Below are 24,605 nucleotides of genomic sequence, written 5' to 3'. Positions count from 1 at the left end.
TAAGTGTTCTAAGTAGTTTTTATTAATGTTTTAATTAGATATCTTACTTTTGCAATTAGTTCAATGTTCAAGACACTATGCTTAATATAAAATGTATTTTAAAGTTATTTATACGTAATATATGTAATTTCCTGGGGACAGAAATTGCACTGATTTAGTGGAATGTCCTTTATTTAATTGTGTGTGTGTGTGTGTGTTTGTACATATGTGTGTGTGTGTGTGTGTGTGTTTCAGGCTCAGTTACCAGCAGCTCTTGGTTCTGTTCTAATTCTCACAAAAGAAGATCAGGAGTCGGCCCCGCCCACTCTGGATGGAATAGAGGTGAAACACCACAGTAACCACGTTCTGTACCTGATTAACACACGTTTCCTGACGTACTCTAACACTGTAATCATGTGTTAATCAGGTGCATTCAGTGAGAGGTACTGGGGTCCTGCAGCAGTATGTGGACAGGCAGCAGCTGACCAAGGATCTGGATGGAGACTTTGAGCACTCTCATGCTGATTGGCTGACCTTCAGGCTGGTGAGAGATTTACATTTAATTTTACTTCATATATAATTACTAGTCTAGAATTTAGTATACTTTAGAGCTCAACCTCCATCCTGAAGAGCATTTTCCAGAACCTTCACCTTAAAGAGCTGGAGAGCATTCTGAAAACTGCAGTGCCTCGTCCAACTACTAGCTGAAACTCCAGAGTTGGTGCACAGCTGTAGCCAATCACTTGTTAGCAGCCAGTCAGAGCTGCAAGCTCACAGTTCACATTAGTATTTGCTGGTTATATGTGTGTAGAATGTATAAGACTAACACTCGCTGTGGAGGAAAGAGATTAAAGACTTTCAACCCCAATAGCTGGATGATCCCGCTGTTAACAAAACATCTTTCAGCTCATACAGTGAGTAGCAGAGCTAACAAACACCACTAACCACACAAAACACTGCACACCAGATCATGCATAATTCCCACGACTTATTAAGGTGTGAGAATGAGATCCTAATGTGTGGCCTTGACTTATTAAGGTGTGGGAACGAGATAATGAAGGCATGTAAATAAGATAATTAGACCGTGGCCACAACTTTCTATGGACTGAGAATACTTAATAACCAGGATACATAAGTCATAGCCAGAGAAGAATAAAGCTTACCATGCCTTAATGTCTACATTTTAATTAACTCGTTCCCATGCCCTAAGTCGTGGTCACACCTTAATTATCTTGTTCAAACACCTTAATTATCTCGCTGCCCCACGGTAAGATCTAGTTTCCATGCCTTAATGTTCTCATTCCCCTGCATTAGGACTCGTTCCCACATCTTAATTATCTTGTTCCCACACATCAGGTTTTTGTTCCCATGCATTAATTATTTAATTTTCATGCATTAGGTTCTCGATCCCACGCTTTAAATATCTCGTTCCCACACATTAGGATCTCGTTCCTATGCTTCAATTATCTGTTTCCCACACATTAGGATCTCGTTTATCATGCCTTAAATATTTTGTTCCCGCTCATTAGGATCTCATTTCCACGCCTTAATTATCTCGGTCCAGGCCTTAATTATATTATTCCCATACCTTAATTATCTCATTCCTACGCATTAGGTACTGTTCCCATGTCTTAATTATCTCACTCCCAAGCCTTAATTATCTTGTTTCCATCCATTAGTATCTTGTTCCCACACCTTAACTATCTTGTTGCCACTCCTGAATTATCTTTTTTTCTACGCAGTAGGATCTTATTCCCACACCTTAATTATCTTTTTCCCACGCCTTAATTATCTCATTCCCATACCTTAATTATCTCGTTCCCACGCATCAAGATGTTGTGCCCACACTTTAATTATCTCTTTCCCACACCTTCACTATCTTGTTCCCACGTATTAGGATTTAACTCCCATGCCTTAATTATCTTTTTCCCAGACCTTAATTTTCTCATTCCCACACATTAGAATCTCATTCCTATGTCTTAATTAAAAGTGGGGGAAATATTTTTATTAATTTCTGATTGAGCTGATTGAGGATCAGTGATCTCTTCACTCAGAACTGATCTACTGTAGTGTTCTCTGATGAGGAGTGCACTTATTAAGGTCCCTTCTTCTCCTGCTCCCTACAGTAGGGCACTTGAGTGATTGGGATTGGAGCGAGGCCCGTCTGTGGTTTGAGGGTTTACCACAGTAAAAGATCACATTTAGAAACTGTGTTCTGCTGCATCAGTAAAACACCACCCATAAACTTATATATAACCCAGCAGCTGAACAGCACTCCATATATAATCTTCTCCACACAGAGCCTGGAGCAGCTGACCCAGCGCTGCCAGAGCGCCCTCTCTCTGCTGGAGGAGGCGCTGCAGTCCATGGAAACAGAGCCGCTGCCCGACTGCATTAAGGTACTGTGCTCATAATTAATAGGGTTACTATAGTATTCATAATATAGAGATTTTAATAATATAATAACAAAAATGATTTTATGGTATCTCAGTGTATCCATAATTTACAGTTATTCCTCTTTTTGTTATGATTATATGTTGACCCTAAAAGCTTAAAACACTTTATTATGAAGTTTATGTAAGAAAATAAATAAATCCGAAAAAGAGCTGCACTTGATCTATTTTATTTCCAGCTTTTGGAATTCCATTATGTATTAATCTGCTGATTTCTCAAGTAACCAATTGTGGAATTATCTGTTCAGGAAAACAGAAAATTAAGAAATGTCTTTGGCCAATGGCACACTAGCAGTACCGCTGTGGCCCACAGGTTTTATATAATAAAATCATGTAAGATTCAGTGCTGCTGCAGGAGTTAAACAGAAGTGAGGATTATCCAGGCAGAACTAACGAGCAGGTAACCAGGTTCAGGTGTTCAGGTGTTAGTACTCAGGGGAGACAGAGCGTCCAGTGTTCACTGATTGGTTGGTTTTAGGTTGATTGGTGGAAGGTGAGACATTAGATATGTTTTAAACATCATGTTTGGTTCAGTTCCCAGTAATTTACCACCAGGTTTATGATTTTAATGCACATTTTCTAAACTGTAAATTTCACATTTAAACAGGACTTATTTAATAGCACTTAATAGCACTGTACAAATCTAATCACTTGATTTAAAGTTAAAGAACTTATAATTAAAGTAATTAAAAGCTATGAAATCTAAACCCAAAAAGAAACCTAATTACATCATTTAAAACAGTGAATTACAATAAATAAAATTACAATATAATACATTTAAGTCATACAGAACAAAGTTAACAAAAACGTTAAAAAATTAAAAAAAGACATTATAATTAAAGATGAACAAATAATGAATATACAATTTAAGGCTTGAATTGAAATGATAAAAAAATAGAAATACAAGAAATAAAGCACAAAACGTAGTGTAAACCAGAACTCCTTTATTGATTTCGATTTAGTAAAACACTGAGATATTTGTAATATATTATATATGTATGATCATATAATAATTAGCAAATTTACTCTGCTTTTTACCGAACTTTTTTGAACAGCTGATTATCATTATTCTGTTCATTTATTTCTGTTAATAAAAACACTTGGGCAGCTTCCCACACAGGAAAAAAAATAAAAAGAATGTTTAGGTGAATATGTAGGTATATATGAATATATGTATATGCATATATATGTGTATGCATATATATTAGTTTGTTTTCTTTCTGTTTTTTCTATTTGTTCCCTTTTTTTCCATCCACTTGCACTCCCTCCTGCATCTCCCTGCATGGGAAAACGACCCATTATGATTATTATATTATTTGACTGATTTTTGGAACCATATTTTCCTCCTGACCAATCAGAGCTCTCTGTTGTGTCTCCGCCCCCCCAGTCTGTGCCGCTCAGTGTTGATAAACACAAGCAGCTGATGTCGGATGTTTTGGCCGATGAGCGTCTGACAGAGCTCCAAAGAAGGGGCGGGGCTTGGCTGGCTGGACTGGCTAACGGAACCTCAGGATTGGCTCAGAAGTCGCCAGACTGCAGGTAGCCATAGAAACTGCCTAAATAAAAGAGAAAACAGTTTGTTTTGTGTAATTTTGTGGTGAATCAGACGTCCCGGAGGAGGTAAGTGCTCTGAACTCGGCTCAGCATCGTGGTTTCGGACAGTTTTCTGTTAAAAACTGAAGGGATTATGTAAATCACTTTTATACTTACTCGTTATGTAAATTCCTGTGCTGTTTTCTTTATATATTTGATGTTTTTGGGATGTTTTGTTAAAGGGCCGCTTTATCCGCGACCTCTAGCCTGTACGACAGCGTGGACGACGCGCTCCATCGGCTGGTGAGGGTCTCCAACCAGAGGGGTCACGACCTGGAGGCACTGGGGAGACTGGCAGCTTTAGTGAACAGACTGGACAAGGTGATCAGAATAAACACGAAAAATATTAATCACCATTATTAGAGCTACACTGTAACCAATTTGTGCATTTTTTACAGTGAAATCATAAATAAAATCAGAAAAAAATGAAATAACTGTGTAACTACGTTCTGTTGAAAAACTTTATTTTATTAATGCCGTTCAAAATATAAAACTCTATTTTAAGCGTTTATTTCTTTTATTGTTAATGATTGTGGCTTACATCCAATGAAAATCCAAAAATTAGTGTCTCAGAAAATTTGAATATTATATAATAGTGCCAAATCCTGCTGGAAAATAAAATCTGCATCTCCATAAAAGAACTAAACGCTTGAAATAGTTTTACATTTTGAACTGAATTTCTAAAATAAAGTAACTTTTCACTGATATTCTAATTTTTTGAGATGCACTAGTATATAACAGTAACATTTGAGGGAAAGCAAGTGATTATATTTAAAATGTTTTCCAGGAATTTTCTGCTGTGTTGTGAGAATAAACACCAGTCAAAACACATAAATCTACCACATACAGGAGCTTTTAACATTTACCTAATTAGAGTGTAAAAAAGTAACATATACAATCTAATTAATACATTTAAAACAACAAATAATTTCCTGAGTAAATATTATTAGGGATGCTCCAATCCCCGAATTCGGGTCTTTTTTTTTTTTGATGATGATGAGTGTATTCATAAATATATTTTACATATAGAATATTTACATTTCTTATAGGTTATTACTGTCTATATCAACCTGTTGAACGTGCTGTAATATACCACATATTAATCACAATACAAATCTCTCTCTCTTTTCTCTCTTTCTTTTCTCTCGCTCAGTGTGAGGTGGAGATAGAGCGAGTGCAGGAGCAGCTGGAGGACTATAAGGATCCGCCCCTTTCTCTCAGCCGCCTGTCACTCAAACAGCAGAAGTTCAGAAGCTTCCGAGAGTCGGCCATGGTGAGTGTGAGCTTTCGTCAACTACTACAGTGATGCATGAAAGGTGGTGAACTTTCACCCACACATCCCTGCCTTCACTGATTATACTGAATCCTGGACACACCGAGGCAGCGCTCAATTGTCATAGGTTGCCAGGTCTGTACAGAACCCTCAGGGGGGAATGCCAGTTGAATACAGAACCCTCCCTGGGGGGATTCTGTCAGTAGTTGTAAAGTCTGAAGAGACTCATGTGAGATCATACAGGAGAGAAGTTGTTGGTTTTATGGTAAAACCAGCTGCTGTACTTACTGTACATACTGGTCTGTATTTTAATGATTCATAATCAGATTTATAGGAATTATAATCAGGTAATGATTATTTACATATTATATTTAAAAATGCAACATCTGAGTTGCAGTCAAATAAAATATTAAATAAATATTTTAAATATTTTTTTAAAGGATAGAAATGACTGTATTTTGTGCTTTGTTTCTACTTGTACATATGTATGTATGTGTGTGTGTGTGTATATATATTTATATATATATATGTGTGTGTGTGTGTGTGTGTGTGTGTGTGTGTAGGAGCTTCACAGTGAGACTCTAGTGGTACTGGGAGAGGTTGAGAGTTGGTCTGAACTTGATTGGCCAGGGCTGGGGGCGGTCCTTAAACGACTCCCACCAATCAGAGAGAAGGTCAGAGACATGTCTCACTGTCTGTCCGACTGCTGGACACAACTGGACAACACACAGAGACTGCTGTCCACTCTAACTGAGGTAATACGCACCTGCTCACTCACACACTTCTGAGCAACAAACTGCTCAGAGGACATCTCTCACCTGTTATTACCTGTTATTACCTGGTATTACCTGTTATAGTAAGATAATAAGACTTCATAGAATTCAGGAGTGTTCCTTATACCGTAAATCAATGTTTTTAAAACATGCAGCTCTATACAGATTTCAAATAAAAACAGTATTCATTAATTCATTGATTCATTGATTGACTGACATTATGCAAATTTCTTCAAGCTGATTGGTCTGCACAGGACATTCACTGTCTCCTCCCTCTGCAGGCGTCCCAGTGGTGCGATGTGGTCTCCTCCTCCTCCCCCCTCTCTTCCCCCTCCTCCCCGCTCTCCTCGCTCCCCCCCATCCCGCCGTCCCGGTTCCAGGACGCCCGGGCCCTGGCTCTTGAGCTGGGGGGCGGGGCTCTGCTGGAGCTCTGGGCGCAGACTCTGGACCGGTACCAACGGACGCTGGCCCACTTTAAGACCCGGGTTCTGCAGGCCGAGCGCGGTTCACCCACAGCCGCCCAGGGCCAGGAGCCCGAATCAGGCCCGCTCCGGACCCCGCGGACCCCTGGGCCTGGTACCACCAGCATGTGGGAGCTGGAGGGGGAGGTGGAGGCGGAGTGGAGCGGTGGGGAGGGTGGGCTGCAGTCCTGGGGGTCTCTGGCCTCGGTTTTCCGCCCTCAGAACTGCTCCACGCTGAAGATCGGAGAGGAGAAGAAGAAGGAGGGGTCCGGGGGGACGGCGGGAGGCGGGAAGTTCCTGCAGAACCTTCTCAACCCAAACAAGAAGAGCGTGAGTTTATAGAATTATATTTTCATCTCTAAAGACTTATGTGGCTTGAACTGTGAAAATCTTTTAGATGGTTCCCAGATGTATATCCCCCATCACTAGTGATTCCCCAACACAAGGAGGGTGAAGACTAGCACATGCCTCCTCCAATACATGTAAAGTCAGACTCCGCCTCTTTTTGAACTGCTACTGATGCAGCATTATCGAGTAGCATCACAACGCGTGACTCGGTTCTGATACATCAGCTCACAGACGCAGCCTTGTGCTGATCCGCATCACCCTAGAAGTGATGAGGGGAAAGAGCGCCATCTACTGTACCCACCCAGAGAGAGCAAGGTCAATTGTGCTTTCTCAGGGCTCCGGCAGCTTATCTCCAGATCTCCAGATCATAGTGGCTTTAGCGCTTTAGCCCGCTGGACCACTTATTAAACAATAAAAGAAGAAAAAGAACTGGTGCGTTTTCAACAATTCAATAGTACCAATTCTATTTGTACAATATTGGTGGTAATTTTTGGTGTTTGGTGCAACAGGCTGGAAATCAACTTACATGATACTACATATACTGCCAACATTATACAATACAATGCACAACATTTAATACAAGATGATTGGTGAATTATTGAAATTTAAGACCAGATTAATCATTTGTGGTGTTTAGTATGTATGTATTGAAGTATTTATTACATTTTTGTCTATAGTTGATTTATATCATTAGATTATTACTGCGGTATTAAGTGCTATATTTATATAAGTTTAATGTAATATATAGTATTAAAGTATTGAAGTTTTATTTTGTTCTGTTTGATCCATAAACAAGCTTTCTCTCTCCTCTCTTCTTCAGCCCACAGAAGCTCCTCTGCCCCCCAAACCTCCGCGGAAACGCCACCCGAGCTTCGACCTACAGGCCCTGCTGGCACCGCGGCGAGCGACCGCCACCGTGACCCGCCCCGCGGAGGCGCCGCTGAGCGCCGGGAGCCGGGCCTCGCCCCTGTCCTGGCTGGGCAGGAAGGCTGTAGCTGACCCCATCCTCACCGCGGGGATCTCAGCCGCCGTGCCGGGGTGGAGGGACACCGGAGGAGGAGGAGGTGCAGGAGGAGGTGTTGGAGGTGGTGTTGGTGGAGGGGTGCTGATTCGGGGAGTGGAGGTCAGCAGTAGGGAGATCGCTGATCATACCGGACTGACCCGGCAGCACGTCCTGCTCGGCCGGACGGAGAGAGAGATGGGTGGAGAGAGGCCTGGAACCACGGCTCAGAGGTGCGTCTGTGTTCAGACTGACCATTTTTTAAATAAGAGACTGTCTGTTGATACATTATTTTGATAGTTTATATGTGTTTTGCTCTCTTGCAGTAAGCTGTACCTGCAGTGGTGCCGGCTGGTGAGCTCTGAGAGGCAGTACGTGTCTCTACTGAAGGCTGTAGAAGAGAATTACCTCCCCCTGCTGGACAGCGCGGATGCCCCGCCCCCTCTGAGAGGGAAGGCTGACCAGCTCTTCTCCAATTGGCGCAGCCTTGCAGCCTTCCACTCGCAATTACTCCTCCCCGCCATGGAGGGTGCTCTTTCCCAGACACTGCAGCAAACTGACTGCTTCAGTAAATGCGTGAGTAGATTTTGGGTAGTTGTCAGTAGTACAGTACTCAGCGTTCTAGCCAATCGGCATTTGGCAGCTAAAATCTCATTCAGTCTTTCAGTAGCCTGAATTGGTAGTTCCAGCCTATTTAGACAATTAGTAGTCTGAATGGCGGAAAATCACTACTCTATAGTTGAGTCAGTTGACAGCCAATCACCAATCGGTAGCCAGTCAGTAGCCAATCAGTATCAATCAAGTATGCGATACTCCCCAGATCATCATTTCAGCAAGTGGGCAGTGTGTTGCTTTACAGCAAAGGCTGAACAAGCGCCTTAAAACTTTTACCCAATAGTTGTGTAGTAACTTTTGTTGTAGTAAATCATGATAAAGAGTACTAATCTTTGTTGAATAGCTCACCTCCGCTCTCCTACAGCTTTCTGAGATCCAGTAATTTTTGCTTTTTGCTCAACACTTTGTACAGCGGTCGTTTCGGGACATATTTTGTCATGATAAATCGCTTTTTCCACTGTTATCCAGCTCAAAGTAGCTCCACACCTCCTTGCTAGAATCTGGAGAGCCCTGACTTTTAAAACGAGGCATTAATAACTTAAAAAGTGCACAAGAAGCTTATTAAAAACCACTGTTTACATCCCATAATGCTATCTTCAGCTCCGAGCGCCACCATTACTCCTTATTACTGACCAATGAGAATGTGCTGGGGTGGGGTCTGAAATAAAAAGTCATATTTAAAGTTTGTTCAACTTAAAATGCTAATATTCTCAGTGATTCTAACAAAGGAAAATAACATACTGAAAGTGTTTAAGTCAGGGGTTTTCAAACTTCAGCCCGCGGGTCATTTGCGGCCTGTTACTTTTTTTGGAGTGGCCCGCGAGGTATTTTAGAATTAGAATGAAAGTTGGCCCGCTGTTTAAGCAGGTTTTTATAATGTGAGATTCAAAGTTTGAATGCTAGGTGTCAGAAACGGGCCAAAGAGTGGCGAGAGTGTTCAGTTGTAGCACAGAAAAAGGGCAAAAGAGTCTAAAAGTAGGTGTAATTAGGGAGTTTAATATTAAGAGACATCATGAAATGAAACATCGATTTGAAAAATCTTAGTTTACACAACACTGTCAAAGATAAAGATAGTAACTCAAGTAAAATGGTGTGTAAATTAAAATAATCAGCAAAATGTATTATTTATGTGCTATATATAGAGTCTTTGGCCCGTAACTTTAAATATATTTCTCCTTCTGGCCCCCAACACAAATTGTGGACACCCCTGGTTTAAGTAATGCAAAAAAAAATGTTTTTTAAGTAATCTTTACATAAACTGTTTGCACAGAAAGAAATTAGGGGTTAACAGTGTTACAGTAGTAAATGAGATGTTAAAGATTGTAAATTATGTGTTTATTTCTGTAATTTTTTACTGATGTTTGCTGTTTATTCAGAGGGATCAGTTCGTGCAGTACTCGCACTACATCCGCATGAAGCCTGATCCGGACTCTTTACTCGTCAGCCAGGCTGTTGACTTCTTCAAGGTGAGCTCTTTAACTGATCTTATCTCTGAGTCTCTGAGTAACAGACAGCAGGGTAATTATAACAGCAGTTAAACTGCCGGCGAGGGGCCGGTAATGGGTGTAATGAAGTGGACGGTCGCTGGGGATTCTTGGCTGTGATTGGACGCTGCTGCTGCTGTGAATCTGTGACAGTACCGCTGGTTCCCACTAGGTGGTTAATGCATCTTCGGCCCACATAGTGAAACAGAGTGCAGTGAGTTTCCTTTTATCTAGTGCAAAGACTTCAGGATGATATGAGTCTGTTAAATCAGATTTGATGGTGAGATTAGGTTTAAAATTTCAGTTTATTGCAATTTCACAATATAATTGTACACAAAAATTCACTTCTGATGGATTGTGAACTCCTAACATCACCAGTAACTCAATGACATTAACTGAGAAATGCAGTAAATATGGTTATACATATATTATTACATGTTATACCGTTGATTTTATGTGTAATTTTTTTTATTATATCTGCACAAATATCCAGCAAACATTATAAGTGTCAATTTGGTCTGACCAAGCTTGCTGTGTGTTATTTATGTGTTATATGTTATATATTGAGATGTTCACCAATTAGCCATAACATTAGTACCAACATAAAAAAAAAAAACAGGAAGTATCTTTATCTTTATTGCAGTAGCTCCTGTGGGGCGGTGGACATATTAGGCAGAAAGTAAGGATGCAACAAATATTTAAAAACAGATAATATTTTACAGAACATTTTGGTTCAGCCAAATGAGTAAAGAGTCAGAATAATTCATTCTAAACAGCGACTTTAATTTTGTAATTTTGTGTCTTCAAATGATAGGATTTTGTAAAGCACTGACTACTATTTAATTTATTTAATAGTGGAAAAAAATGAAAATAATGCATCACTAGTAAATATTAAATAATAGTTGTAATTCTTATTAATAATGAATATTAATCTTTTTTTTTTTTACTTTTTTCACTAAATGTATTTATTAAAGTTTAATGCAATAGTATAAACCACTTTATAAACCATTTTAGAGTGGAATCTTTAGAAGTCTCTCTCTCTTTCTCTCTATTTCTCCTATTATTTCTTATCTCTGTCTCTCACTCTCTCTTATTATTCACTCTCTCTCTTTTTCTCTCATTATTCATGATCTCTTTCTCTCATATGTCTCATATTGTGCTCTGTATCTTTCTGCCTCTCATTCATTTCTCTCTCTCTCTCTCTCTCCAGGTGAAGCTGTCCGGTTCTCCCTCTCTCTCCTCCGTCTCGTTTCCTCAGTGTCTGTTGGCTCCGACTCAGAGGCTGCAGCACTACTGCGAGATCCTGGAGGAACTGGGAGGTCTAAACCCCGCCCCTGACTCCGCCCTCTCCATTCTGAGACACGCCCAGCGGCACGGAGAGGACCTGCGGGCGAGCGACCTGATCACGGGCTGTCCGGTGAGAGAGAGAGAGAGAGAGAGAGAGAGAGAATACAGTGTACAGTGATTAGAGACATATGACTGTCTGATTTTATGTGAATATATAGATAATCATAAGGCTCAGTACCTGTGTATTTATATAAGTCTGTGTGTGTGTGTGTGTGTGTGTGTGTCAGGTCCCCGTAGCAGAACGTGGTGAGCTGGTACGGCAGGGTGAGCTGTGTGTGTGTGCGGGGGGGAGGAGGAAGAAGACAGGAATGAGGAGTGTGTTCCTTTACCAGCATTACATCATCTTCACCAAACACAAGACCCCCAGCCCCGGACGCAGCGTCTACAGCTTCAAACACTGCCTAAAGGTACAGATTAACACACCTCACACAGACCAATCAATCAATCAATCAGTCAGTCATTCAGTTAGTCAGTTAATCAGTCAGTTAATCAGTCAATGAATTAATAAGTCAGTCATTCAATCAATCAGTCAATCTGTCAGTCAGTCAGTCAATCGGTCAATCAATCAATTAATAAGTCAGTCAATCAATCAATCAATCAATCAGTCAGTCAATCAATCAACCAATCAATCAATCAGTCAGTCAGTCAGTTTATGTGCCAGTAATCAGTCTGTTAATCAGTCAGTCAATCAATCAATCAGTCAGTCAACCAGTCAGCCAATCAGTCAATCAATTATGTCAGTCAATCAATTATGTCAATCAGTCAGTCAATCAATCAATCAATTAATAAGTCAGTCAGTCAGTCAGTCAATCAATCTATCAGTCAATCACTCAATCAACCAATCAATAAATATATAAATTAGTCAGATAATCTATCAAATTATACAATCAGTCAGTTGATCAGCCAATCAATTAGTCTGTCAGCCAGTCAATCAATCAATCAATCAATCAATCAGTCAGTCAGTCAGTCAATTAATCAGTCAATCAATCATCAATTAATCAGTCAATCAATCATCAATTAATCAGTCAATCCATCATCAATTAATCAGTCAGTCAGTCAGTCACTCAATTAAACAAGCAATATATCAATCAATTAATCAATCAGTCAATCCATTAATAAATACATCAATCAGTCAACCTTTATTTTCACTCAGAGCAGTACATTGAAGGTGACCCTCATAACAATGTAGCTGAGCATTTCCAGTAAACAGGGAATTAAAAAAAGTAATAGCATATTTAATCACCTTCAACAAAATCAACAAAACTCGATCAGCCAAAAAGTTTTTAAAAAGTTACAAACATTAAAATGAAAGACAAAATGAAGTGTAACTAATATATGATGATCACATTAATATTTAATTACTAAAAGAGGGAAAAATAGAATATTCTTTTCTCATTATCACTTTTAACTTGGCTTCATAATATTTTTTTGAAATGGAAAATGTTACTTAATCAAGACACCATCGTGTTGCAGCATATTTCATCACTACTTATTATAATTAATAACAACAGTTTTAAAATGATCTCTGTAGTGTTTTTTTGTACTAAGCTGTAGAGTATATTAATGATAATTAAACATACAGTATAATAAAGCTGAAGCTCAGTTAAGAGTTTTATGTGCTGCAGACGGGAGAGATGGGTCTGACTCAGAGTGTTGGAGAGGAGGGTCTGAGGTTCGAGGTCTGGGTGAGACAGAACTCCAGAACCAAGGACTGTCTCACCCTGCAGACGTCCAGCCCTGAGGAGAGAGAGGTCTGGACCCACGACATCGCCCAGCTCCTGTGGACTCACGCCATCCATAACACAGGCAAGCTCTAACACATTTTCATACATAAGGCACGCTTAGCTAAGCTAAGTAAACAAAACTGTAATAAAAAAAACACAAAAAAACGAGATTTCCCTTTTAAAAACTGTTTATTTGGGAGAGTAAAGCGCTTCCGTTTATTTACTGTAAGCTAAGATTCTCAAATTTCTCCAGCACTAAAGCTGAAGCATTAGCATTAGCATTAGCGGCAGCGGCTCACCGCCCAACAGCCCTATACTGAGGAACCCTGAGTGTTCTGGAAAGCCAGGGCAAAAATAGCTAGTGGTTCGTCCCTTGTTGCTTGTTTTAACACGGTGAATGCGCAGGCTACAGTCTGATATACTCCCCTCTGAACAGCGAAAGAGCTAGCGCTTAGCACAGTTAGTGGCTAATGCTAATGCTGCTCCAGCAGTGTTGGCTGGGGTTAGCAGCAGGCTACAGGCCAATAATACTCACCTCTGAATGGTGAAAGAGCTAGCGCTTAGCGCGGCTAGCGGCTAATGCTAATTCTGCTCCAGCAGTGCTAGCCGGGGTTAGTGGGGAAAAAAATACGGCATGTATACATTTATTCCTCAGTGCCCAGTTAAGTCCTCCAGGTGGACAGTAGTTTCCGGTTAAGAGTATGCTGTGTGCGAATTGCTAAATGCTCCTTCATTCATATTTATTTATTTATGAAATGTGGTGAAAATTCACAATCTGCTCCTCACATCAGCTGTGAAGCATGGTGGTGGTAGTGTAATGGTTTGGAAATTTTTGCAGATATCGTAAGTTAGGGAAAAGAAAGGCCAAATTCAGAAATGCAACATCCAATCCATCTGCACCCACAATCAGGCTTTAACCCACAATATAACACCTCAAAACTTATACAAGTGTAGACATTTCCAGGCTGTCCTTTGGGTAAAAACATTTCACAGTCAGTTTATGAATTTACAGACTTTTAAACTGTATTTGGGTCTAAAATTAGGTCAGTTATCTCATTTTTCACATAGATTCTTGGTTAATTAACTAAAAACAGATCATTTTAATTAACAAGAACTTAAATAATGATGTTTTGCCGTTATCTGACCCAGTTACATATGTGTGATTAAGAACTAGAAGAGCAGGAGAAGTTAATTTAATTAATAGAGGTGTAGCTGTTTTATTGGAGACTGTAACTGCTGATGAAAATTATGATATAAAAATGATGGATCTGACCATATTTTTCGAACTATAAGTTTCACTTAAAATCCTTTAATTTTCCCAAAAATCAACAGTGCATCTTATTTAAGAATTCTACAGGTCAAGTTTTAAGGTGCAGTAAAGCCACTCTGCTGAAGTACAGCATTATAAGGGTGAGTTTTCAGTGAAGTTTCTAATGCTAATGCTGCTGCACCAAGCCTTAGTGCTGGAGAAACTTCACTGAAAACTCACCCTTAGACAAAATATTGAAAATCTAAGCTCACTGTAAATTAAAAGAATTTTGTGGTTGCATTACATCGTTTAAGGTTAATGATGGAAAAGAAACTACCTTTGTTTTCTTGAAATATTGAAATTCTGACATTGAACCAACGTTCATTTAAAGGTTTTGAATGGTTGAAGCTCTTGTACATATGTGAAGATGCACATATTTAATGTAATTAAAGTTTAATAAAAACAGTACATATAAAACTACAAAACTGAATTAGATAATAGTTCCAATGTTGGAGATCAAGGTTGTTTCAATGCAATAAATATTAACAATAAAGAAAAATTAACAATAAGGAAAAGTGCCGCATAAATATTTGGACTGGTCCATATTGCAGTGACTTTAAAGCCGTTTAAAGACCTTTCTAAAGAAGTGGCAGGACACGCCCACAGGAGGGCACTGCTGCAGCATTTAAGAAAAATAAAAATCTTAAAAACTGAGTTAAAAAAAACAAAGACAATGACAAAGACAAATAGGGTGCCTTGATTTCAGAAGAAAAAAATAATAATCAGGTGTTTCATCACATTGGTCCATATGATGTACATAGAAACTGTATGTTTATTTTTAAATATAAAATATGAATATATATTTATATGTATAATCATATACAATCAAATACAGCTCTGGAAAAGTGAAGAGAGCACTTCAGTTTCTCTGATTTTGTTATTTATAGGTTTATGTTTGAGTAATGTTCTCCTCCACCAGTCTTACACACTGCTTTTGGATAACTTTATGCTGCATAAATGCATCCATCTTCCTCTTGATTATATTCCAGAGGTTTTTAATTTAGTAAAATCAAAGAAACTCCCTTACTTTTTCAGAGCTGTATATTAGATATATTTCATCTTAGATTTGTGATCTTTGAGTTGCTTGTTTATTTGCTCAGACTGAGCCTTGTGGTTTTTCACTCTGAGCCAAATCAGTTCCCAAAACAGTGAGCTGCCCCTGCTCCTCGTCTCCCGCCGCCCACGCTGCTGCCCAGCCGTCCAAACGAGCAGCAGACTGTATCCGTGTGAGAGACACCCGGAATTATCTGGCAGATCACTGTGTTTAAGAGGGAAACTACTCAGTCCTGTGCCAGGGATCGCTTTTTTTTTAACTGTTTGATGGATACAGCCACTATAGTTCATGCAGTGATGCACATATTTATGTGGTAAAAAGGCAAAAACCTATATAAAAACCAATATAAACATACAACCCCAGTTCAAGTGAAAAACCTATATTCAGTTGAATAAACTACAAAGACAAGATATTATTGGCTCTATCGTACACCCTGAGTTGTGATGCTCTTTGCTATCTTACACCCCGTCAACAGTCTATTTTCACGCCTTGCACCCATTCTGTTAAAACAGTGTTGTTTAGGAATACGTATATCTACACTGAGGTGCGTAGTGGTCTGGAAGGTGAGGTGTGTTCAGGTACATTTCTGGCATGTTTCTATCTTAGCAGTGGGAAATACAGGTGTGCCACTGTTTCCTTCTATGTATATTTCTAACAGGTCATCTGGTCTTATTTCTAATATATACTTTGTCAATTTATTCCAGTGTTTTTTAAATAAATCCATTCTTATATTCACTGAGAATGTTATCTTTTCCATTGGGTAGTGTAGTCTTGACACCAGGCGTGACACCATCATATCTCAGGACTGGTCAGGTGATCGTATGCTCTGTGTGTGTTTGCAGAACTGTGTCTGAAGGAATCTCTGTGTATGGGAGTGTCCAGTAAGCTGCTGCTGGATGTAACCGGAACTCCGACAGCTGAGCTGGACTCCAGTTTCAGTCTTAATGACAGAGGTAAAATATAAACCTGGCTATGTGTTCATATATTGGCTTATTATTATTATTATTACATTATTATTATTACACTGGGTCTCAAATATACAGCTTTTATTATATGAGAATTGAAATAGAAACAGATTTATACATTTTTACACTTATATATCAGAAGTGATTGTAAAAGAGACAATAGAGTTGATATATTACAAAGATGAAATGTGCATGATGACCACTAGGTGTCTCTGTTGATCTTGTCTTGTGGTTATTTAGGAATTTGGATCAGGGTCCTCCATATGGAAATGACGTATGTTTTTTTTTTTGTGTTGAAAATTAGAGCAAGTCTTTTTTATACTCTCTCTCTCTCTCTCTCTCTCTCTCTCTCTCTCTTTCAGTTCAGAGTAGCTGTTCAGACTCCTCTTCAGTGGGGAGTCAGAAGGAAGGAGGTTCTCCAGCTGTTGCTCGAGACCCAAAGAGGGACTCAACCCAAAGTGTCCACACTCAGGTGAGAACTAAAAAAATACACATTAAAAATCATAAAATCAGACCTCATATACCCCAATATATTAAGCAGAATGATGAAGCAGAACTGTCAAAGTTGCATATACCACGTATTTATACTCGGTAGGTATGCTGGCTCTTCCTTTCCTGGGGTGGTCCTGATGAGTGCCAGTTTCACCATTTCAACATTTTAATGGTCTTTTTAACTGTACTTTCCTACCAAAAGTTATAAATATCTATACACTGCCATGTCCAATGAAATTTAAAGATTTCTGAACTGACCATGTGTATGTGTGTCTATGTGATATATGGACAATTATAGCCAGACATCACCGGTCAAGTTGACCAGTGTTTTACCTCACTTACAAGATAACACCTCACAACTTATACAGGTGTGGGCATTCCCAATCAGTTCACGTGCTGTCCCATGAATTTCGGCACCTCAGTATATTTGACTTTTTACATTAGGTGACAAAACACATACAGTAATACAAAATAGTACAAAAAGTGCTACGTTTCCATGGAGATAAATAGAAAGCCATGTCCTCTGCAGGTTTTTGCTGTATATGCTATTTGTTTTATTTCTCTCTCTATATATATTTTTTTGCATATAATCAGAATTCATCGCCGTCCACCACCGTGTGATAATCATCTCGAGATTAAAGGTATGTATCTTTTTTCACAGATCTATTAAGTGTGTTTATACCACTACACTTTCAGCACATACTGTTGCTGAACCTAGACCTGCAGACCAACTGCAGCATCAACCAACCAACCCCACATCATTTACTTACTTACTTCCAGGTGGAGACTTTTTTTTTTTTTTTTTGGCCAGGCAGAGTAGAAAACAGGGATTCTTAACCCTGGGGTTCCCAAGAGGCTCCTGACCAAAGGAGAAAAAAATATCTACATCCATTACAGACGAAGATAAAACCCAGAGACAAACCCAACCAAAAGCTCTGAGCCAAAAAACACAGTCTAAAAGAGAAAAATGCTAGAGAAAAGGGAAAAGCAAGGGACAAGAACTAGAGCAAAACACCAACTCAATGAAGAAAATAGGTCATACACGGAAAAAGACAAACGAAGAAATAATGCTTGATATGCAGCTGAAACAATAGGGGAAATAAGCTGGTAATTATACACGGGAAAACAGCTGAATGAAATTAAAACTCAGGTGAGGCTGATCTACCAATTAGAAGCTAATCGGCTGGCTGAGACATGTGACTGGGAAGTGCATTATGGGAGTTAAAGTTCATTAAGGTGGAAAAGTGTTTTGAGAAAATGGAATAGCAGTAAAGATGCGGTATTGCAGTGGGATTTTGCCTCATTTTTGTTTAGTTTGTCCATCATTTTAGTTTTCCATCATTTGAAAATGAAACTTTTTTTTTTGCATTATTTGATGTCTGATGTTTGTAAGTAGTTTTAATTTCTGCTAATAATTGCTTTAAATAGTAAGATTTTTAACTGAAATTTGGGGTCGTTAAAATGTGGAATATGGAGCTAAACAAAGGTGTTTTTTATGTGATCTGGATTTAAAATGATGAATAATAAGTTATTATATGTTTATAGAATGTTCTATTTGTGTTTTTGATTATTTGTTTTGTTTTTTTCTCTATTTAAACAGAATTAAAATGGACATTCACTGGATATCGGGACAACTGGACTCTGGGACAACATGCTGAAGTAAAAATAAAATAAAAAAAAAAAGACTGGAAGACTCAGCAGCAGTTCCTATACCTACAGTACTCCTATACTCTATACTACAGTACAGTATCTCACGGTCTGGAGGAGGACACGCCTTCACTCACTCTGCAGAGCATCTCCCAGTTCCTCTGTGGTGGAAAGACTGGTTTCCAGGTACTGGAGCTTGTTTGCAACTGGCTCCTCTGATGGATTAGCTGCTTAAAAGTGAACCAAAAAAAAAAAACTTCAAAGATCTAACAGGATCTAAAAGCTCATTCCATAACTTCAGTGATCAGTGTTATAAGAGTGGGCGTGGCTTCAGCCCTGAATAGTTTCTTTTTCAGAATTTTTTTCATTCTTTTTCTCTTTTCCTCTCATAATCAAAGAACTTTCATCATTACAGCACCTAATAATTACAGGCTAATGCTATCTTGCTGCACTCGTGATTCGCTGTTATCTCGCCATTCCTATTTTTGGACGTTATTCACACACACTGGCTGCGCTGGTACCAAATCAAAGATGACGCCAATGCCAGTTCATTATCTTCCAAATAGCAGTTTGCCAGCGAGGCCTGGGGGAAATTTCTGCACAGAATTAGTAGTCACGCACCAGCACTTCAAAGCGCACGCCATCAAAAGTCACAGCAAATATAAGCAAATATGATCTTTTGAGGAAAGCCTGGATTCTTCGATTGTGTGGAGATTTTTACGCTTTTATTGTGATCTGAAGAATCGAAATTATGGTGCTTTTTGAGTTTTAAACCTGTGATGTTTGGAAATTCAGGGAAATTATGGGTTTATTTTATGTTTGGATAGTCTGTGGACAGGCCAGCTTACTTATTGAAGTGTGCTACAATATTACAATTATTAAAAATAATCCTTATTAACACTTCTACAGCGAACATACTTCAGAATCTGGAGTCATTCCAACTTAAAATGATGCAGAAACTAAATACAGATTGTTTTTTTTTTTACAGAGTTTGAACAGCAAGTGGTTTGAATCCCAGTCATGCAGCTTGCCATCAGCTGCCGGAGCCCTGAGAGAGCACAATTGGCCTTGCTCTCTCTCTCTCTCTGGATGGGTACAGTAGTAGATGGCGCTCATTCCCTTCATCACTCCAAAGGGTGATGTGGATCAGCACAAGGCTGCGTCTGTGAGCTGTTGTATCAGAACCGAGTCGCTGCGCTTCACCCTCATGGTGTTGTAGGGAAATACAGCTGAGTAGCAGCTAAATAGGTGGGAAAATTGGTTTTAATTAAAATAGGAGAAAATTAGGGGGGAAAAATGATAATAAATGTATGCAGTCTGCGGATAAACAATCAGTGCTTTATAATTTAGTAGCAGATACTAAACTCACTAAATTCAATCACATATTATGTCAAGAAATGAACTCTCTTTTGTTATTTTGTCTTTTATGTTGTGTGTGGACCTAACTGTTAATGTTTGAGTTAAGTTAACATTCTTTATTCAGTCATTATTTTAGATGCATCATTTTAAGTTGGACTAACTTTGAACTGATTTTACACAGTGCGTGGATCCACGGATTTCCCAGCTCCGCCCTCCTAAAGTCCAGCTCAGTATTATATACAGTGACGTAAACCAAATGATTGGCCCCTTACAGATTTATTTTATTTTTGCAGTTTTGCCATACTTACATTTTTCAGATTATTAAACAGACTTTAATATCAGACAAATAAAACCTGAATTAATATGAAAAGTACTTTTTTAAATGATTATTTTGTTTACCGAAGGGAAAAAACACTATTCAAACCAATCCAATCTAGCCCTTTGTAAAAAAGTGTTTGCTTGCCCTATAAATTAACTGTAATTAATCAAACTTTTTAGAAATCTAAGTTTAATTTCACTACTAACCACAACCAGACCTGATTACTGCCAGACAAATCAGAGCCAGAGAATATCCAGCCATCTGTTGACCGTGACCTCAAGCTCAGGCGTACTTGGGTTCTGCAGCAGGACAATGACCCACAGCACACAAACAAGCTCTTCACCTCGGAACGACTTAAAAATAAAAACTAAATGAAGGTTTTGGAGGAGTGGTCTAGTTAAAGTCTAATTGATTGAGATGCTGTGGACGATCTTAAACAGAAAGGTTATGCTGGAAAATCATTCAATGAGTCTGAATTTAAATAATTCTGTAAAGAAGAGTGGAACTAAATTCCTCCACAGAGATGAGAAAGACTCACTTCCAGTTATCAGTAAAGCCTGATTTGCAGCTGTTATTGGATTTAGAAGGCAAACACTTTTCCACACAGATTGGTTTGGATAGAATAAATAAAATTATCATTTAAAAAGTGCTTTTTAGATTTTACTATTATTTGGAAAAATATTAGTATGACAAAAATGCAAAAAACGTACAACATCTATAGGGGGCAAATACATTTTCAAACCACTGTATTAATCTGTATATATTATATAACGTACGGCATCTGTACGACTGTATGACTGTGTTTTGTGTGTTTATTCCTCGAGTATAATACTACATAATATCAGTGTAGGGCATCTAACACTGCATGCTCTGCTGAAGCAGGTCAGAATTTTGAATTTTAGCTATTTCTATCTATAAGGTGCTGATTGTTTTGTTTTTTACTTTTTCCCCTGAGTGTAAATGCAAATTTTTTGTTTTTCTCAGTTTTTCTTGCTTTTTTATTGGGTTTTTCTCAGTTTTTACAGATGTTCAGGTCTTGTTTTGTCCAACAGGAGGTGCTAGGGAGCAGAAACAGCTTGAAGACAATGAGTCTGGCATTTTTCAAACACTCTGCTAAAGGCCAAATCCATTTTTTTGTGTTCAAGCCAATGAATTATTGTTCTCTTATGGTGATGCTGTACATGTTCAGATCTCATTCTCGTTCTCTGGCTTAATCCACACGTTTAATAAACACTATAAACTGTATAAACCCCAGGGCCTGGTTCTCTGGACAGAGGTATTTATTACATATAGTAATATACAGCGCTGGAAAAAATTAAGAGAGCACTTCAGTTTCTGAATCAGTTTCTCTGATTTTTTTTCTTTTTATAGGTTTATGTTTGAGTAAAATAAACATTGATGTTTTGTTCTATAAACTACAGACAACATTTCTCCCAAATTACAAATAAAAATAGTCATTTAGAGCATTTATTTGCAGAAAATGAGAAATTCAGCTTTCAGACCTCAAATAATGCAAAGAAAACAAGTTCATATTCATAAAGTTTTAAGAGTTCAGAAATCAATATTTGGTGGAATAACCCTGTTTTTTAATCACAGTTTTCATGCATCTTGGCATCATGTTCTTCTCCTCCACCAGTCTTACACACTGCTTTTGGATAACTTTATGCTGCTTTACTCCTGGTGCAAAAATTTAAGCAGTTCAGATCATCCATCTTCCTCTTGATTATATTACAGAGGTTTTCAATTTGGTAAAATCAAAGAATCTCATCATTTTAAGTGGACTCTTATTTTTTTTTCCAGCGCTGTATGTGTATATGATTAAGGCCCAGTCCTATTTTTCCTTAACTAACTACAAGAGAAAGGGGTGAAATTGTCCCCTAATAAGTGGAACAATCCTTAAAGCACGAGCTCAGCAGTGCCAAAGTCAGAGCTCACCTGGCTCCTAAAGGGAATGCTTAAAGTGAAAGTGACACGCTGATTGGTTTATTTCACGCCACACTCCTAAAACACACCCATGATTAATTAAGTGAATTACTACATGCCTTTTGCGTGTTTTAAGCTGTGCAAGGTGTACTTTTCCCGTTGTTACGATAGCAAAGACACACTGACATGCCCTAAATCAAGGTATTCTTTTCCCATTGTTATGATAGCAAAAAACAATGACACACCCTAAATCAAGGTGTACTTTTCTCATTGTTGCAATAGCAAAGAAACACTTACATGCCCTAAACCAAGATATACTTTTCCCATTGTAATGATAACAAAAACCCACTGATACACCTTAAATCAAGGTGTACTTTTCCCGTTGTTATGATAGCAAATACACACTGACACACCCTAAATCAAGTTATACTTTTCCCATTGTTATAATAGCAAAAAAACACTGACACACCCTAAATGACCCTAAAACAAGCTAAAATAGGGCCATAAAAGTTCAGATTTGAGCATATTTTCCAACACAGATCCTACTGTTACTCTGCTGTTAGTTAGTGCCATATGAATTCTCATACCCACCACTCTCTCTCTTTCTCTCTCTTTCTTTCTCTCTCTTTCTCTCTCTGGCCCGGGTTCTCTCTTGCTGTTCGAGGGGAAGAGGGTTCTGCTCCGGCTCGGAGCTGCGTGAGGATCCAGCTGGCTTTGATTGTCATGGCGGCTCCGCCAGCCAAATCCGAGGATGGTTTGCATGAGAGCGAACGCTGTGACTTTCTGCTTTCTTGCTTTATGAGTTATGTAATTGTTGAACCCCACCCTCGTATATATTCTATTATCCTCCATCAGACCTTCAGCTGCTTTAATCTCGCAGAGCTCCGCATCGCTCCACTCGTCCTAGAGAATCTGCGCTGGAATTTCTAAAAGGCTAATTTTATAGCTTTACAAGAAAAGAGTAATTTCAAATAGAGCTGGGTGATATGGATTTGCCATCAGCGGCCGGAGCCCCGAGAGAGCACAATTGGCCTTGCTCTCTCTCTGTCTCTCTGGGTGGGTACAGTAGATGGCGCTCTTTCCCCTCATCACTCCTAGGATGATGTTGATTAGCACAAGGCTGCGTCTGTAAGCTGGTGTATCAGAACCTAGTAAACCGCTGTGATGCCATAACGTTTCTCATCCCACAGCTTTTAGGGTGGGATCACGACAAATTTGTAATATCGTAGGACCTTGACCTGATTAGCTTGCACTTAGCTTGATTTTCCTACTTAAAGTTTAAGTTCATTCACAACTTTCCCTTTCTAGTTTTATTTTGTGTTTTAATTTGTGTAAAGAGGTGATCTGGTGATCTGGAATCATCAAAAATTGCACCCAACATCACGACTGCAGGCTCTCTGGATGTGTACAGTTTGTTAAGTTCTGGTGGTCGTCCAGTTTGGGAAGAGTCAGTCTATCTTCTGCTCATTCATCTTCTTTATCTTACTTTCTGCTCATCTCTTTCTCCTTTTATTTAACCCAAAACATGGCTCGCTCCAGCCGCCGCTCCGGGACTCTGTGTGGTCGGGCCAGGCTGATTCTTATCAAGAACTAACAAGAACTAATGCTTTTAGAGTTTCTCTGACATTCCTTAGGACTTTATCCTGCTTTATTAGAGAGAGTGTGTGAGTGTAAGTGTGTATTAGTGAGAGAGAGAAATAGAGAGGGCGAGCGAGAGAGAGAGTGTGTGTGTGTGTGTGTGTGTGTGTGTGTGTGAGCTGCATTAGGAATGTAGCTAAGGCTTTAAACCCACACCAAACTCAATCCAAACATACTTTCCACAGTGGGAAATCTGTGCGATTCAGCGCTTTTGAAGCAGCTCGCTCTTCACAACTATAAATACCTTGGCATGACTCGCCGTTTTCATTGTAAATAGGAGCTTCTACCAAAGAAACACAGCGCTCTCATAAGCTTCTCAGCCTCTTTTTGATACTGTTTACATGTATTTAGCGTCGTAAAACCCTCTTATCTGCATTAATGATGGATCGACTGCATGCTGTGTTGATCTTTGTTTCACTTTTGTACTTGTTGTGTCTGATTTTGTCGCTCCTGAGAGAATTAAAACTGGAGATGAACCAGAACGCTCTGTGTTTGTTCACCTATTTATTTTATTTTACATTATGTTTCCTAGTTTTAAAGCATCTGAGCTGCTTTCAGGTCCAGTTAGTATTAGTATTACAGGAAAAAAATTACATTGCAAGTGTAGGACAAATTGTTGGTGCACGTCTTGCTTGAGCATCTGTGACCAAGACAGCAGGTCTTTGTGATGCATCAAGAGCCACGGTATCCAGGGTAATGTCAGCATTAACCACCAAGAAGGACCAACCACATCCAACAGGATTAACTGTGTACGCTGTAAGAGGAAGCTGTCTGAAAGGGATGTTTGGGTGCTAACCCGGATTGTATCCAAAAACACATAAAACCACGACTGATCAAATCACACAGAAT

The 24,605-nt window shown here is 39.0% G+C and overlaps 1 protein-coding gene across 1 annotated transcript in view; it reads left to right on the top strand.

Moving 5' to 3' along the window:
- arhgef40 (Rho guanine nucleotide exchange factor (GEF) 40) overlaps positions 1 to 24,238 on the top strand; it is a 46,402-nt gene extending 22,164 nt beyond the window's left edge. The window contains exons 10-27 of the mRNA XM_022682054.2: positions 235 to 321; positions 407 to 523; positions 2,280 to 2,378; positions 3,820 to 3,971; positions 4,208 to 4,346; positions 5,179 to 5,298; positions 5,862 to 6,053; positions 6,353 to 6,862; positions 7,701 to 8,113; positions 8,207 to 8,456; positions 9,872 to 9,961; positions 11,190 to 11,396; positions 11,554 to 11,733; positions 12,952 to 13,132; positions 16,256 to 16,366; positions 16,741 to 16,850; positions 17,465 to 17,511; positions 18,471 to 24,238. Coding sequence (XP_022537775.2) covers positions 235 to 321; positions 407 to 523; positions 2,280 to 2,378; positions 3,820 to 3,971; positions 4,208 to 4,346; positions 5,179 to 5,298; positions 5,862 to 6,053; positions 6,353 to 6,862; positions 7,701 to 8,113; positions 8,207 to 8,456; positions 9,872 to 9,961; positions 11,190 to 11,396; positions 11,554 to 11,733; positions 12,952 to 13,132; positions 16,256 to 16,366; positions 16,741 to 16,850; positions 17,465 to 17,491 — 2,985 coding nt within the window. The 3' untranslated portion in view covers positions 17,492 to 17,511; positions 18,471 to 24,238. The remainder of the gene's footprint in view (positions 1 to 234; positions 322 to 406; positions 524 to 2,279; positions 2,379 to 3,819; positions 3,972 to 4,207; positions 4,347 to 5,178; positions 5,299 to 5,861; positions 6,054 to 6,352; positions 6,863 to 7,700; positions 8,114 to 8,206; positions 8,457 to 9,871; positions 9,962 to 11,189; positions 11,397 to 11,553; positions 11,734 to 12,951; positions 13,133 to 16,255; positions 16,367 to 16,740; positions 16,851 to 17,464; positions 17,512 to 18,470) is intronic.
- The last annotated feature ends 367 nt before the right edge of the window (positions 24,239 to 24,605 follow it).

Source organism: Astyanax mexicanus, chromosome 25, assembly GCF_023375975.1.
Source record: "Astyanax mexicanus isolate ESR-SI-001 chromosome 25, AstMex3_surface, whole genome shotgun sequence".
NCBI lineage: Eukaryota > Metazoa > Chordata > Actinopteri > Characiformes > Acestrorhamphidae > Astyanax > Astyanax mexicanus.
The sequence above is the reverse complement of the archived record's forward strand: the minus strand, read 5'-3'. Positions and strand labels throughout refer to the sequence as shown.